This window comes from Belonocnema kinseyi, chromosome 5 (assembly GCF_010883055.1).
Source record: "Belonocnema kinseyi isolate 2016_QV_RU_SX_M_011 chromosome 5, B_treatae_v1, whole genome shotgun sequence".
Taxonomy (NCBI): domain Eukaryota; kingdom Metazoa; phylum Arthropoda; class Insecta; order Hymenoptera; family Cynipidae; genus Belonocnema; species Belonocnema kinseyi.
In genome coordinates this window covers 92376458-92392436 of record NC_046661.1, presented here as the reverse complement: position 1 = coordinate 92392436, position 15979 = coordinate 92376458, and the positions used below count along the sequence as shown (strand labels likewise).

Genomic DNA, 15979 nt, shown 5'->3' with positions numbered 1-15979 from the left:
TAATAATGAATGCAAGTTAACAAACAGAATTGTTTTAAAAATGTATTATTCTTTATATTTATCTTCCCCGATAGTAATGCTTGATAGTTGCAGTTCATTCCGAATTTTGAAACATATTTCTCAACAATTTATATATGTATATCGGAATAATAATCAATTAAATTTGCCAGAAATAATTATTTGAATAATTTATTATTATTTATAATAATATTTTCTTGGGCTAATGCTAGAAAGTTGCAGTTTTTTTAATAAAATTTTTTCCTTTTGGTCTAATTTTCAATTAGAGTGAGATAATAATCATGGAAGTTAACAAAAATTATGTTTAAACAACATAATATCATTTTTATTAATATTCTTTTTAAATAATGATAATGAATTGCGGTTCTTCTGAAAGTGCTCACTTTGAGTCAAATTTTCACATAAAGAGACGCGAAAATTAATGCAATTTAATTAACATGATTATTTAAACGAATTATTATTGTTTATCACTATCTTCTCCTATATTAATTTTGGATAGTTACGGTTTTACGAAATTTAAAACTTAGTTTTAACTTTTAGGTTAGATCGAGGCAATAATCAATTTCAACAAAAAAAAATTATTCAAACTATTTATTATTATTTATTATGTTAGCATAATCGTAGAAAGTTGCAGTTTTTTATTTTTCCATTTTTTGTTTGCTTTTTAATTATGTTAAGGTAATAACAAATGCAAGTCACACAATTATTATTGTTTATAATTTTCTTCTTCTTTATTAATGCTCTGTAGTTTCGATTTCTTATGAATTTATTTACTTTTAGCCACTTTTTACTTAGTGAGAATATTGTAAACAAAAATTATTTAAACAAATTTATATCATTTTATGTATTTATAAATAAAATACCGCTTTTTCATGGAATTAACAGCCAGTTATTTAGCAATTAATTTTTGGTATGAATTAATAACATTTGATAATTGTTTAACCAAAATTAAATAACAAATTAATTATTTAGCTATTGCAAAATAGCTAAATAATTAATTTGTTAAATAGGCTTGATTAAAAAATTATCAAACATTATCGATTCATAGCAAAAAATCGTTGCTAAATGACTGGCTATTGATTGCGTGAAAAAACAGCATTTTGTTTATAAATACATAAAATGATACTAATTTGTTTAAGCGATTCTTGTTTACAATAATGAATTGTTTACTATCATCAAAATGTTTAAGAAAATTTAAATGTTAGTTATTTACAGCTAATTTCATCGAAAAATTCAAGTTTTTACCTCCGAGAATACCTGATATTGATATTTGTTTATAAAAATTGATTTGAAATAATAAATTATTTATTAAGTTTTATTAATTCAACTAAAAACTTTTTTGTCAAATAAATTGTTCAAATTTTGTGCGCATCAGGCGACGAATCTCCGCCGATCCCCACGAAACCATTATCATTCACTAATATATATATATATATAACAAATTCAATAATTTATTTAACATTTGCATTGCTAATAAACATGTTTTTTGGATAGTTGCTTTCAGTTTTCTAGGTATTTTTGATTGAATCAAAGTACTTTTTAAAAAACCCGTAATATTTTACAAGTTGATTTTCTTCTCATTTTTGTTGCTAAATAAATAAAAAAATTAACATAAATGTAAAAATCGGCCATGATGTTACGATGAAAAATTTTATTAGCTTTCATTTTAAAAAGAAAAATTTTAAATTCAATAATAACTGTCTTCTGAAACTCAATTAGTCCGCGGAATTTTTTGCCCCACTGTGCGCCGTTTAGTTTTATCCGAAAATCTGTAAGAAAAATTAAAAGGGACGAGGCGAAAGGTATTCGTACTCTAATTAAAAGCCCAAAATTAAATCTTGTAATTTTCTGTGACAGAAACCGGCAGGCATTCCTGGAAAAAGTATTTGCAGAATCTTCTATTATTGTCATGAATGGTTATTTGAGTGCTTTCTTTATAAAATATACGACAGAGCCTTCAAGAAAGGGTGGACTTTCTGCAAAAAGAAGTTGGAAATAATTAATAAATTTTGGAAAATATTTTTCTTTTATGCTTTCCCAGCGTTTACTATTATTCCAAAAAGTCTGAGGAAAATTAAGAGGGATCCTATTGATTCGTACTCTAATTAATAACCCAGGATTTAAATCTTGTAATTTTCTGTGACAGGAACCGGCAGGCATTCTGGGGCTCTCCCACTACCTGTGCTATTTTGCTCATAATTTACGCATGCGTGCACCCAACATCGTGCTACTAGAGGAGACATCTGAAAAGTCTGCAATTCCTGGAATTTTTCGTCCCTCCCGTGTGGAAATAACCCCATTTGGCCCTATTACAAATCGGGTACTAATCGGGGGCTAGTCGGGTTATTAATTTTGACAAAGTATCCAGTCGGGGACTAATCGGGAACTAGTTGGGCTTTATGTTGTCAAAATTTAAGTCGGGGCCTGGTCGGTGGTTGGTCAAGGGCTAGTTGGGCCTTCTTGTTCACTAATTTCCGTGCGGGTAATCTTCAGGCTCTGGTCGGGAGCTAGTGAGGCTGTGGTTGGGTTCTTCTTATGTTTGAGTTTTCGGCGAGGTTTTATTAAATGAGGTAATATCTAAAAAAGCGTAATGATTTTTTTATTCTAAAACACTAAGAATTTATTTAACAATAATTTTATACCGTTTTTTGGAGAAAAGATTTATTAATGTGAAATTCATCTCAAATATACTTATTAAATAATTATTAAGTTAATAATTTTGTACTAAAATCAACTTTTTATAAAAACAACGATCAAAATCTTCAAAAAGACGTAATCTTATTTTTTTGTAGTATTTTTTAGAAAATTGCGAATTTCCAGGAACATTTATAGATACCTTTGTATGAAATTTTAAGAAAATCCATATTGAAAAAAATACATATAGATGTGGGTAAAAAGATTGCCGAAAGTCATAAGACTCTAAATTTGTACAGATGCTTATTTTTAAATTGATCTGAAAGATTTGCCATATGTAAATAAAGTCTAATCCTTCATGTAGTTGAAATTGGAAAGAGAAAAAGTTTTTGATTAATCAGTGAAGAGCAGTATCCTAGTAGTAAACTATTAAGCACGGTACAGTTCAAATTTCGCTACCACTTTCATTTGAGTCTTGTGGTTCTGGACTGGTAGCTTTAAAGAAAATCCGCAAGGGCGCGACGTGCCACCTCTCGCGCAACAGAAATGACGCGTCGAGTGTTTAAGAAAGCAGTCCACACGTAACGAAGCATAATTGCCTGGAGCAGAGACTACTCTGACCAACATGTCGGTTCCTTCAAAGCGAAGCTCTTCCATTGCTGCCTTCCAGCTGAAGTTTTTTTTTAAAATTAATATTCCACAAATTTGGGGAATTTTAGTTACATAAATTTATGTATTTTTAAGCGTTGGATATGTTCCCCATTAAACCTTGGGTAAATTTGAGCACTTTTAAATATTTCAAAAAAGTTTATGGAGATTTCCGTAAATAATAAGTATTTTGATAAACTTTTAGGGGATGTTCCAGAAATTTTGGAGAGTTTGGTTAATATTCCACATGGATGTATTATCATATGACCCCTACTAGTACCTGATCAGGCCCCGAATAGGATAATTCGGGTCACCTAACTAGCCCCGACTAATCTACCGTGACGCTACCGGTCGGGAGCTAGTCAGATGACCCGACTTTAAGTGGGGTCGAATGTTCGGGAACCAGACTAGTTCCCGATTTGAATTTCTACACGGGCTACAGCGGCGAAGTTGGGCTGTATTGGAAAATATTTTTTTTTTTCTTTTTTATTCTAAAAACTGTAAGGAAAATTAAAAGGGAAGTTGTAATTTTTTCTATAACGTGTCCACTTCGGTTCACTTTTTAAATTATATCAGAGTAATAATTAACTCGAGTTAACAAATATAATTGTTTAAACAATGTATTACTATTTTAAATAATATTCTTCTTGAATAATCTTAAAAAATTATGGTTTTTTCCGAAATTCCGAAAACAAGGGATCAGAATTAAATCTTGTAATTTGTAATAAAAACCAGCTCTCTTTAATCCACCAGTACCTGAATTTTTAAGTTTCTTAAAGCTGATTTTGAAAAAGGGTTGTCTTATAGCAGTACCAATCGCACGGGATCAGAAGCTTCGTTTATCTAAGAAACAGATGTTGCACGTGTTGAAAGAGTTAAACATTTTTTAAAGGGGTGTTCAATCCTCGACTCTCTAGACCCAGATATTATTTCAGATGGGATCCAAAAATAGTTCTAGATTACTTTTTGGCTAAACCTTTGAATGAAAACCTAACTCTTGAACAATTGTCAAAAAAAGTTTTTTCTCTTTTTGCTCTTGTTAGTGGCCATATAATGCAAACATTTTCGTTGATAAGAATTAATAATATCAGGAACCTAATCAGGACCTAATTAGGAAAAGGAAAGGTTTTACGAAAAATTCGAAATCTTTCGTAAAATTCTAGAAGGGACAAATTTTTAAGGGTAACCAAGAATTTGCTAGGACTACTTCTACTGGTCGAGTTTCGGAACTTTGGTTAATCAAATTCGTTTCATTAAAATAAATTATATCTAAAAATATATGTACAAAATTTAAATAAAAATATAAGAAGGTACAATTTATTTTAAAATAAAAGAAATTTTTTAAAAGATCATTCTCTCTAATGTTTATTTATTATTTGTTCGTGACTAATAAGCCAAAGCAAAATATAACAAATTTCAGAAAAACGCAACTTTCTAGAAATTAAGTAACAGAATATAGTTATAAACAATAATAAATGGCTACAACAATTATGTTTGTTAACTCAAATTAATTATTATCTTAGTCTAATTGAAAAGTGAACCAAAAGTAGGAAGTTTTAGAAAAAACATTAGGGTAAGAGAACATTACTATAAATGATAATAAATGGTTTGAACAATTGTTTCTATAAAATTTCTGTCGACTTTTCAAATTTTTTGTTATTGTTAATAATATCCGCTTTGTTTGGTGGTAGAAATGCGGTTTTTTCTGAAATTTTCAACTATTTTTCTATTTTCCACTTGACTTGATATAATAATTAATTGAATTTAGCAAAAATAATGTTTTAAATAAATTGTTATTGTTTATAACTATCTTCATCTATATTAATGCCAGATAGGGGTTTATACCAAATGTTTTTCATTTTTTTAAATATATTTTTCTGAAATAAAACAGATATCTAAAATATTTTTCGAATTTTCTATATGGATCATTTTTCATGTTAATTTTCCTGGAAGTAGTCACTTAGAGCCTTATTGTTAAAAAATAGCAGAAAAAAGTTGAAAAATGTAAAAAAAACCTCAATTATCTAGCATTTATATAGACGACGATGGTTATAAAATATAATAATTTGTTTGATCAATTATGTTTGTTAAATTTCAATAATTAATCATCACTTCGCTCTAAGTCCAAAGTGGACGAAAAGTTTAATATATTTTAAATGCAGTAACTTTTTAACATTATTTTTTTAGAAATAATAATACATTATTAAAATAATTATATGTGTTAACTTAAAATAATTAAAACTTCACTCTTAATTAAATAATTTACAAAAAGTTGAAAATGTTAAAACAAAGTGCAATTTTATAGCATATTTTAAGAATATATTATTATAAATAATAATGCATTGTTTACGCAATTATTTTTGTTGAATTTCATTGAGTATAACCTCACTCGAATTGAAAAGTTGAAAATAATTTGAAAAATTCGGAAAAAACTGCGACTTTTGAACTCTATTCTAAGAGAAAAATTTTATAAACAATAATAAAATGTTTAAAAAATTTAAGTGGACAAAAAGTTTAATATTTCAGAAAAAATTACAGCTTTCTAGCATTATTCAAAGATTAAATTATTAAATTTAACAATAGAGATCACGATAGTTATAAACATTGATAATTTGTTTAAATAATTATTTTTCCTAAATTTAACTAATTATTAAATCACTCGAAGTGAAAAGTAGACAAATAGTTGAAAAAATCAGAAACAATTCCATCCTGCTAGCATAATTCAAATTGAATCTTCTTAAAAATAATAATAAATTGCTGAAACAATTGATTTTGTCAACTTTAAGTAATTATTTGCCTCACTATAATTGAAAATTGTACAAAAATTCTAAAATTTTGCATGAAACTTCAATTTTCTAGCAATATTCTAAGAAAATATTATTAAAAATTATAATAAAACGTTTAAAAAATTATATATGTTATAATTAATTAACTATTACCTCACTTTTTTAACTGAAGATCCATAATTTTAGTTGAAAATTCATCTTCTTGCTTGAAAACTTTAATATTCTGTGGAAAAATCATTGTTTTTTAGTTCAAAATAAATTTATTTTACTGAAAGTTTAACTATTCTAGTAAAAAAATTATCACTTGAGTTGAAATTTGATTGGAAATTAATTTTTTAATCTGAAGATTCAACTATTCATTTTGATTGTAAATTTATCCTTTTTAGTTAAAAATTCAACTATTTGGATGAAAATTAACTTTTTTTAAATTGTTCCTTCTTGGTGGAAATTAATTTTCAAACTAAAGAAATCCTTTTTTTGTTTGGATATACATATTTTTACTTAAAAATTTATCTTTTTGCTTGAAAATTTCAATATGCTATGGTAACATCATTGTTTTTTAGTGGAAAACAAATAATTATTTCAGTTAAAAATTCGTCACTTGCGTTGAAAATTCATCTCTTTGGTTGGAAATTTAACTTTATAACCAAAAGTCTAAACTGAAGTTTATGTTTGTAAATAATCCTTATATCTTTATTATCATTATTAAATTATTATTATTTACTCACTATAAGAGTGATTCTTTGACAAAAATTATGTCAGTGAAGCAATTTTTTAAAATTAAAAATGTAACCATTTCATTTTTAAGTAAAAATTAATGTTTTCAACTAAAAAATCAAACATCTATTTCACTTGTTGTAAAAATTTGGTTATCATTTAAAATTCCTGTTTTTTTGTATTTTTTAAATTTCGTTTATTGTGTGAAAATTAATATTGTAGCTTAAGAATTCATATTTTTGGTAGCAAATTGAACTTTTCTTGCGAAGAATTAACCTTTTTTTTGAAAATTAATTTATTTAACTTAAGATTTAACCTATTCATTTTGTATTGTTAATTTAACTGAAAATTCACTCTTTAAGTTGAAATTAATTTTTTTAACTGGAAATTCAACTATTCCCTTTTTTATTTTGAATTCATCATTTTTAGTTTGAAAATTCAACTATATTAATGAAAATTACCTTTTTTTACATTCTTTTTTAGCACAAAATTAAACTTCTTGCTTGGAAGTTCATCATTTAGTTAAAAATATTTTTTTTTGTGTTGAAAAATTCACATTTTTAGTTGAAAATTCAAATACTTGGTTGGTAGTTCAACTACTTAAAACAAATCCTTTTTGTTTTAGTTAGAGAATCAGTTGAAGACAGATCTTTTTGCTTCAAAATCTTATTATTTTGTGGAAAAATTTTTGTTTCTTAGTTGAAAATAAATTTATTTTACAAATATTATTTATTTTATTATTATTTTTAAATTATTTACCCACAATAAAAGTAATTCTTCGATCAAAATTAATTTATTTTGATGAGGAATTTACCTATTTTGTTGGAAATTCGTTTTTTTAATTTAAAGGTATTTTCTAACTAAAAATTCAACCATTCCTTTTTTATCATAAATTTATCACTTTCACGTAAAAAACTTGAACTATTTTGATAAATATGACCTTTTTTTTATTTTTATTTTTTGGCGAAAAATTGATCTTCTTGCTTGGAAATACATCATTTTGTTAAAAATATATTGTTTGTCTAATTTTTATTTTCAGTTGAGAGTTTATATATTTGGTTGATAATTCAAAGACTTAGTTAAAAAAATTTCTTTTTTTTTGAGACGCATAAAATAAGTTGAAAATTCATCTTTTTGCTTATAAATTTTAATATTTTGTGGAAAAAACGTTGTTTTTCAGTTGAAAATAAATTTATTTATCTGGAAATTTCACTATTACATTTAAAGATTTATCACATAAGTTGAAAATTCACCTTTATGGTTAAAAATCTAACTCTATGATCTAAACTGGCGTTTGTCTTTATTAATGTTTTTTAATGTTAAATGTTCTTCGTTTAAAATTCATTTTTTGTCTCTAAATTTCGTTCTTCGGGCGAAATTTAATATTGCTGCTTGAGAATTTATATTTTTGGTTGAAAATTGAAGAATTAACCTTTTTTTTGTTGCAAATAAATTTTCTGAACTGAAGATTTGGCTATTCCTTTTGTATTGTAAATTTAGCATTTTTATTTAAATATTTGGATAAAAATTCAATTTATTTCTTAAGGTCGTTTTTTTGTAAAAAATTAATCTTATTCCTTAATAATTTATCATTTGGTTGAAAATAAATTTTTTTAAATTATATTTATAGTTGAACATGTAAATACTTGGTTCTTTAAACTACTTTATTAAAAAATTCTTTTTTTTATTGTAAGTGATAACTTTGAGTTGAAAATTGATCTTTTTACCCGCAAATTTTAATATTTTTTGAAAAATCGTTGTTTTTTTGTTAAAAATAAACATATTTTACTGCAAATTTAAATATTATAGTTTTATCCAATTTTATCCAGTTTTAAGATTGATCACGATTTGAAAATTCACCATTTGATTGAAAATTTAACATTATTTTCTAAACTTAAGTTTGTATTTCTAAATATTCGTTATGTTTGTATATTATTTATAACTTAAACAAATATTTTTTATTTAATTATTTCAAAATTATTATTCACTCACAATAAAAGTAATTCTTCGATAAAATTAGGTCAGTGGAGAAATCTTTTTAAACTGAAAATGTATAACTATGTATTCCATTTTTGGATACAAATTAATTTTTCGACTGAAACTTTAAGTATATAATTTTTTGTACAAATTGGGTTTTGTTCGTTTAAACATGATGCACTTTTTTTAATTTCGTTTTTTGGATGAAACTTAATATAGTTACTTGAGAATGCATATTTTTGGTTTGAAATTATAAATTTTTTTTGTGAAGAATTAACCTTTTTAAGTTGAAATTTAATTTCTTAAACTGAAGATTTAACTATTCATTTTATATTGTAAATTAATCTTTTTAACTAAATATTCAACTATTTGAATGAAAATTAAATTTAAACAAAAATTTGTTTTTCTGTAGTACATTAAACGTATTCTTTAAAAATTTATCATTTGGAAGAAAACATGATTTCTTGTTATTGAAAAATATATATTTTAATATTTTGAAGAAACTCGTTGTTTTTTAGTTAAAAATAAATTTATTTTACTAGAAATCTTTGGTTAAAAATTTCACTTTATAATCTAAATTGAAGTTTGTATTCCTAAATATTTCTTATGTCTATATATTAATTTTCTTGAACTAATATTATTTATTTTATTATTATTTTTAAATAATTATTTACTCACTATAAAAGTAATTTTTTCATAAAATTATGTCAGTGGATCAGTCTTTTTAAATTGAAAAATTAAAATCACTTGGAAATTTACGTTTTTGGTTGCAAATTCAGTTATTTTCGTAAGAAACTTGCCTATTTTGTTGAAAATTCGTTTTGTAAAGTTGAAATTAATTTTTTTACCTAAAAATTCAACAGTTCCTTTTTTATTATAAATTTATCATTTTAAGTTAAAAAATTCAACTATTTTTATGAAAATTAACTTTTTCAAATTATTTTTTGGAACAAAATTGATCTTCTTGTTTGAAAATACGTCAGTTGGTTGAAAATATTTTGTTTGTTTTGCAAAATTTATATTTTTAGTTCATATTTTTGCTTGCAAATATTAATTTTTTTCAAAAAATCGTTATTTCCTCGTTATAAATAAATCTATTTTACTGAAAATTTAAATATTCCCGTTTTACCTAGTTTTAATCAGTTTTAAGATTGTTCACTTGAGTTGAAAATTTAGCACTTTGATTGGAAATTTAACTTTCTTATCTAAACTATCTAAATTTAATATTATTTTTATTATTTACTCACTGTAAAACTAATTCTTCGAGAAAATTCTGTCAGTGGGATAATGCTTGTCTCTTGTTGTTATTCTCGATCAGCTGTGAATTATGATGAGGGTGCAGTGGAACAGGAAGGGGAAGACCATATCCTACCGCGGGATTCGCGCGCAAGCTCGGCAGCGTAATCAATAGGGGAACGGAGAGGCCAGAAAGGCAGGATCGTTGAAACGTTTGACGAATGTCAGTCGGAAAATTTTTCATTTCGAGTTCGATTCTTTCTTCACCTTTTTTTCGGCTCCTTCAATGTCTGGTGATTTTTTTAAAGTTATGTGGACCGCCCTATTTTCCCTTCTCGCGTTTATAACTATTATTCAGGCAGCAGGTCATGGGGAACGAATTTCATTCAACACGTAAGTTTTAATCATTTATTTCATTTTATCTGTGGCTTCTTCAAATAATAAGAAATATTTTTCAAAAATAATAAATACAGTAGGATATTGTTTGCATTTAAGATTTGCAGTTTTCGATCCTGAAAATGGAAATTGAATGAGTGTTAATAAATAATCAGTGTCAGAGTCGATGGTTCTTATCACTTATTATCAATGAAGAAGAGCTTTGAAAAAGAATTAATAGGGTCAAGCTTTCTATCGTTTGAAAGTGAAGTGAGAGATTCAAGAGTTTTAAGAGGGCAAATGTAGTTCAATGCAGTTAATTTTTTTTATTGCGATTTTAATTATTTAAAAATGATTTTTGAACAATTACTAATATTTACTATTTTTCATTACTTTATTTTAAGATTGGTATTTATTATAACTTAAAATTTATAAATATTAATTTCAATTATGCAAATCTATATGGCAATTGATAACATTTATAAATTTTTATAATTTTGGCGGTAAGAATTCAGATTTTATGAATAGATTATGAAAAAAATAGATTATAAAAAATAGATTATGAAAATAAGTGCTTTTAATTTTTAAATAATTATTCAAATTCAGATAGTAATTGTACATTCTGATACTAAATTAATTCTTTATATTGAATCAAAAGTAAATAAACTCATAAAAGTATTAAAAGGTTATAAATGACTGGCGTCCATAATTTTTGCTATAAAATTTCGATATTGTAAAATTTCCGATATATAAGAATTCCGAATATGAAAATTCCCAACCGAAAATTGCCGAATTATAAATTATCCGAACTAAAAAATGCCCGAATTATAAAAGTCTTAAATTTAAACAATTAAGTAAATTATTTTGTGTTAAAAAGCATTTATTTATTAAAATTAACATAATAAAATATTTTAATCAAAGAAAATATTTTTAATGTTTAAAATTCAATCACAAAATTTGTTTGAATCTAAAATAACAGTATGTAAACAAAAGCTAGTTATAATTTCTTTCATTAAAAATAAGCTTCTAATTCACTCCTGAAAAGTTTGTTTGGAAAATGTAATTAGGTTCGAAGAAAATTTAGGGAGCAATTTGGTTTTTTCGGCGAGCCGCACGTGTTTTAAAATTTATTTATTTATCAAATTTGTAGACAGTTATGTTTATTTTAAATTAAAATTCAAATAATAATTTTACAAAACTTTAAACAATAAAAAAATGTCTTTGAAACAATTGTTGATAATTGTATTTTTAATAAATAAATAATATTTATCAAAATTCAATATTTGTAATTGTTTTCATTCGGTACTTCCATGTTTCGTCTTTTATAATTTCGAGAATTTCATTATTCGAAAATTTTCCGAGTATGGTATTTGAAAGTGTCGAGAATTTTAGTTTTTCGTTTTTTTCAGCCGTTCCTCAAATTAAAACATTTTGCATTGTGGGGATAATTGAAAAATTCTAAAAAATAAAATTCCCCATAATAAGATTTCCGGCTAATTGGAGAATTCATGAATCCTGGAATTCCGGACAGTTTTTAATATTCCTGAATTGGAAAATTCCCGAATAATCAACTTTCCGAATAATAAAATTTTCATATAATAAAGAACCCGAATAATAAAATTCTGGAATGGTTTGTAATATTCCCGAATTGGAGAATTCTCGAAATATAAAATTCTCGACAGTTTTTAATATTTCGAAATTTAAAAATTCCCAAACGATAAAATTTTTGATAGAAAAGTGCTTAATTGTAAATTATCCAAACCAGAAAATTCTCGAACCAGCGAAATAATTTTTGTTTCTAATAAATATTGTTTATTTGAAATACAATATTCAAATATTTTTATTGTTTAAAGTTTTCAAAATTATTGCTTCAATTTATAATAACAATAATTGAAACAAAATTTCATTTAGAAATAGGTTTTTTTAATGAAAAAGTTTTAATTGTTTAAATTCGGAATGTTCCTAGTTCGGATATATCAATTGAAAACTGAAAAATAAAATTCCGCAATTATAAAATTCCCGAATAAGAAAATACACGAAAAAGAACATTTCCGAACTGGAAAATTTCCGAATAATAAAATTCCTGACAGTAAATTGCCGAATTATGAAATATCCGAACTAGAACATTCCAGAATTATAACAATAAAAGTTTTTTATAAATAAAAAAATTGTAATTGTAAGATAATTTTAAATGTAATAATTTAATTCATTCTGAAAATAAAAAAAATTTAATGATTTAAAATCGGGTGTTTTATGTTCGGCAAATTTTCTGTAAAGAATTTTATTGTTAGGGAATTTTTAAATTCGAAAACAATAAAATTCTCGAAAAATAAAATTTTCAAATAATAAAATTCCCGAATTGGAAAATTTCTAAATGATAAAATTCCAGAAGAATAAAAATCCCTAATAATAAAGTTTCAGAATTGGAAAATTTGCGAATAATGAAATTCACGAACAGTTTTAATATTACTGACTTGGAAAATTCACGAATGATAAAATTTGCAAGCAATAAAATTCCCGAATGATTCCATTGGTGAATTGGAAAATTCCCAAAAAATAAAACTTCCGAATAGTTTTTAATATTACTAAATTGGAAAATTCCTGAATAATAACATTTATGAAGAACAAAATTCCCGAATTGAATAATTCCTAAAAAATAAAATTCCCGAATAATGAAATTCTTGACAGTTTATAATATTACCAAATTAAAAAAATTTCCAATAATAATATTTCGGACAGAATATGGCCGAATTATAAAATATCCCAACTGGAAAATTTCCGAATTACAAAATTCTCAAATTTAAACAATTAAACATTTTTATAAATCTTATTTATGGATTAAAAATTCAATCATCATATACAGAAAAAAATAATGTTTGATGTTTCTAGAATTATTGTTTGAATTTGAAATAACAATTTTTGTCGATTATTGTTATTTTAAATATACACAATATTGTGAGAAGCAGTGAACATTCATTTTTTCTATGAAAATATTTTATTATGTATTTTTAATAAATAAAAAATATTTGTAAAAAAGAGTTAATTGGTTAAGTTTGTGAATTTTATAAGTCGAGAATTTTCTAGTTTTGATATTTTACAACTCGGAAATTTTCTTTTCTGAATTTGATTATTCGGTAATTGTCCAATTCATCAATATAATAAACTATTCGGAAATTTTATTATTCGGAAACTTTACAGTGTTGGCAATTTTATTTTTCGGGATTTTTTAGTTGCTTCTCAGAAATTTGCATAGTATTTTTTTTAATTACAAAAAATGTTCTTAAAAATCGATTTGTCAATTAAAGAAAAAACAGTTCGAGGCGCATGCCTTTTTAAATTCATTTTTTAAATATAATTTTTATACTATTATTGTTATTTTAAATTTAGAAAATAATTTAAAAACATTTTAAACATTACAAAAATTGTTATTTGATAAAAATAGTTTATTATTTTATTTTTAATAAATAAATCATATTAGCATATCAGAAATTTTCTGTCAGAAATTTTGTTATTCAGGAGTAACATTTGGAGTAACACCATAAAATGTGCCTGTTAAAATTTTAAAAAAGGTACAAAAAAATTTCCTAAAAAGGAAATAAAAAATTTTTTTTAGGCAAAAATAAATAAGAAGAAAGGAAAATGAGAAGGTCGCAAACCAAATCCCCTTCCTTCTCTTTTTTATTTTCATGAATTTTGCATATTAAACATTAAAAGTTTTGATTTTCCAAAACGCGAGCCTCTTAATTTTTTCCTCTTAGGAAATGTTTTAAAAAAGTTTTTAATACGATAGCGCAATCTTGGACATACTAGCGAACCAGTGAGCGAGCGAGAGCGCATCCGCAACTTATCTACTTATACTATTACATATCCATTACTTACAAATCCTTATGCTTTTAAGCGACTTCCGTTTCCTTTTTCTTTCACTTCTCTCCAATAACCCTTTAATTTTTAACATTCACTCAATCTTATTCGTTCCTCTAGCCCCTTCTAAATCTTTCACCCACTCCTTGCTCAATGCATCCTCCCTTAAAATTTTTACTACATTCTCCGACCAGCTTCCTTTCCTTTATCTTTCTTTGTCACTTTTCTCCAATTATTCATAATTTACTCCTGTCCCTCTCCCTCCTCTTTCATCTACCTCCTTAGAACACCTTTCCGCTACCTGCCCTCTTTTCTCCTCCTTTTCCCTCCCTTTTCTTAGTCACAAAATTTCATGTCCTTTTTCCCACTCTAGTACTTAATTTATCCCTTTGCGGTTCTTCTCTTACTATAATTCTAGTCCTCCAGTACACCTAGTGTCCACCTTATATACTATTTTTGTCACTTCTCAACCTCTTCCCTTACCTCCCAACCCCGTATCTTTTTCCTATAACCCATATCTCTTACTTTACTCGTGTCGCTTTTTTATCCTTTCTAATATGAGTTCTATGATCTTCATTTGTTTGAAAGGTATATTCTAAATATTTAAACTCCCTTATTTCTTCTAGCTTTATTACCTCCCATCTTCTTGTCCATTCTTTTTTATTTCCCTCCTTGTCTAAACATCATAATCTTTGTCATTTATATATTTAATTTCAACTTTTTCATTCGTTGACTCCTTCCTCAATCCTCTGCCATAAACACTATATCGTCCGGGTATACTAATGTGTATATCTTTTCTTTAACATCCTAACTCTTTCCCCATCCCTTTCGCTTAGTTTCTTCTAAGTATATAAAAACGCCTGATATTCATTTTATTAAAACCAATCTTCTCCCCTGTTTTACCAAAAGTTTTCTATCTCGAGTCAATCCAAGAAGTCCACGAATATTACTATCATTCCCCCTTTGCTCTTTTAAATCTTTAACTTATCAGAGAGTTCAGAATATGTTCTCCATCGCCCGCATTCCTTTCCTGAACTCTGTCTGATTCAAGGGCCCTATCTTTTTTCTTCAACTAATGTCTCCTCTCCAATAAAACACTTACCTCTTGATTTTGCCTTTCTTCATTACGGGTACCACTACCCTCTCTTTCTATAACTCTAGCCACCTCTTCCCTCTCCATACTCTATTGCACATAATCATGCCCATTCTGTCAGTTCAGTTCACCCATATTTCCAGGATTCATCTTGGCTATTTCTTCCCTTTTCATATCCTCTTTCTCGTGTATTTCTCTACAAACTTTCTTGTCTTTCCCAACTTTCCTTTTTAGTCTTCCCAGCGAATTCATAAAATATTTCTTTCCATTCTACCATTTCAGTATAGGTCACACGTTTCCTTCCTGCTCTCTCTTAATATACCTTTTAAACTTCTTCTTCCGTCCTAGCCTTCTCCGCCTCTTCTTCAAACCTTTTATTTTCCTTCTTTGTTCTCCTATATTCTTCTGCAGTACTATGCCCTTTTCTCTATTTTCTTAATTCCTGTCTCACTTCCTTCTTTCTATTTTCCTCATCATATCCACTTCTACCCCCTCCATCATTCACTTCTTGATTGCATTTGCACTCTAATATTATTTTCTATTTGTCCCATCATGATTTCCAATTCTTGGTTTACATTTTCCTCTCATATTTTGATATTCCTTACCTGTTTCTTAAACTTTTCTTTTTCTTCGA

At 26.0% G+C, this 15979-nt stretch overlaps 1 protein-coding gene across 5 annotated transcripts in view; it reads left to right on the top strand.

The window, feature by feature from the left end:
- Positions 1-10216: 10216 nt before the first annotated feature.
- Positions 10217-15979, top strand: part of LOC117173408 (voltage-dependent calcium channel subunit alpha-2/delta-3) — a 71408-nt gene continuing 65645 nt past the window's right edge. For all 5 annotated transcript variants that reach the window (XM_033361957.1, XM_033361959.1, XM_033361958.1 and 2 more), the window contains exon 1: positions 10217-10409. In XM_033361957.1, coding sequence (XP_033217848.1) covers positions 10303-10409 — 107 coding nt within the window. In that variant the 5' untranslated portion in view covers positions 10217-10302. The remainder of the gene's footprint in view (positions 10410-15979) is intronic.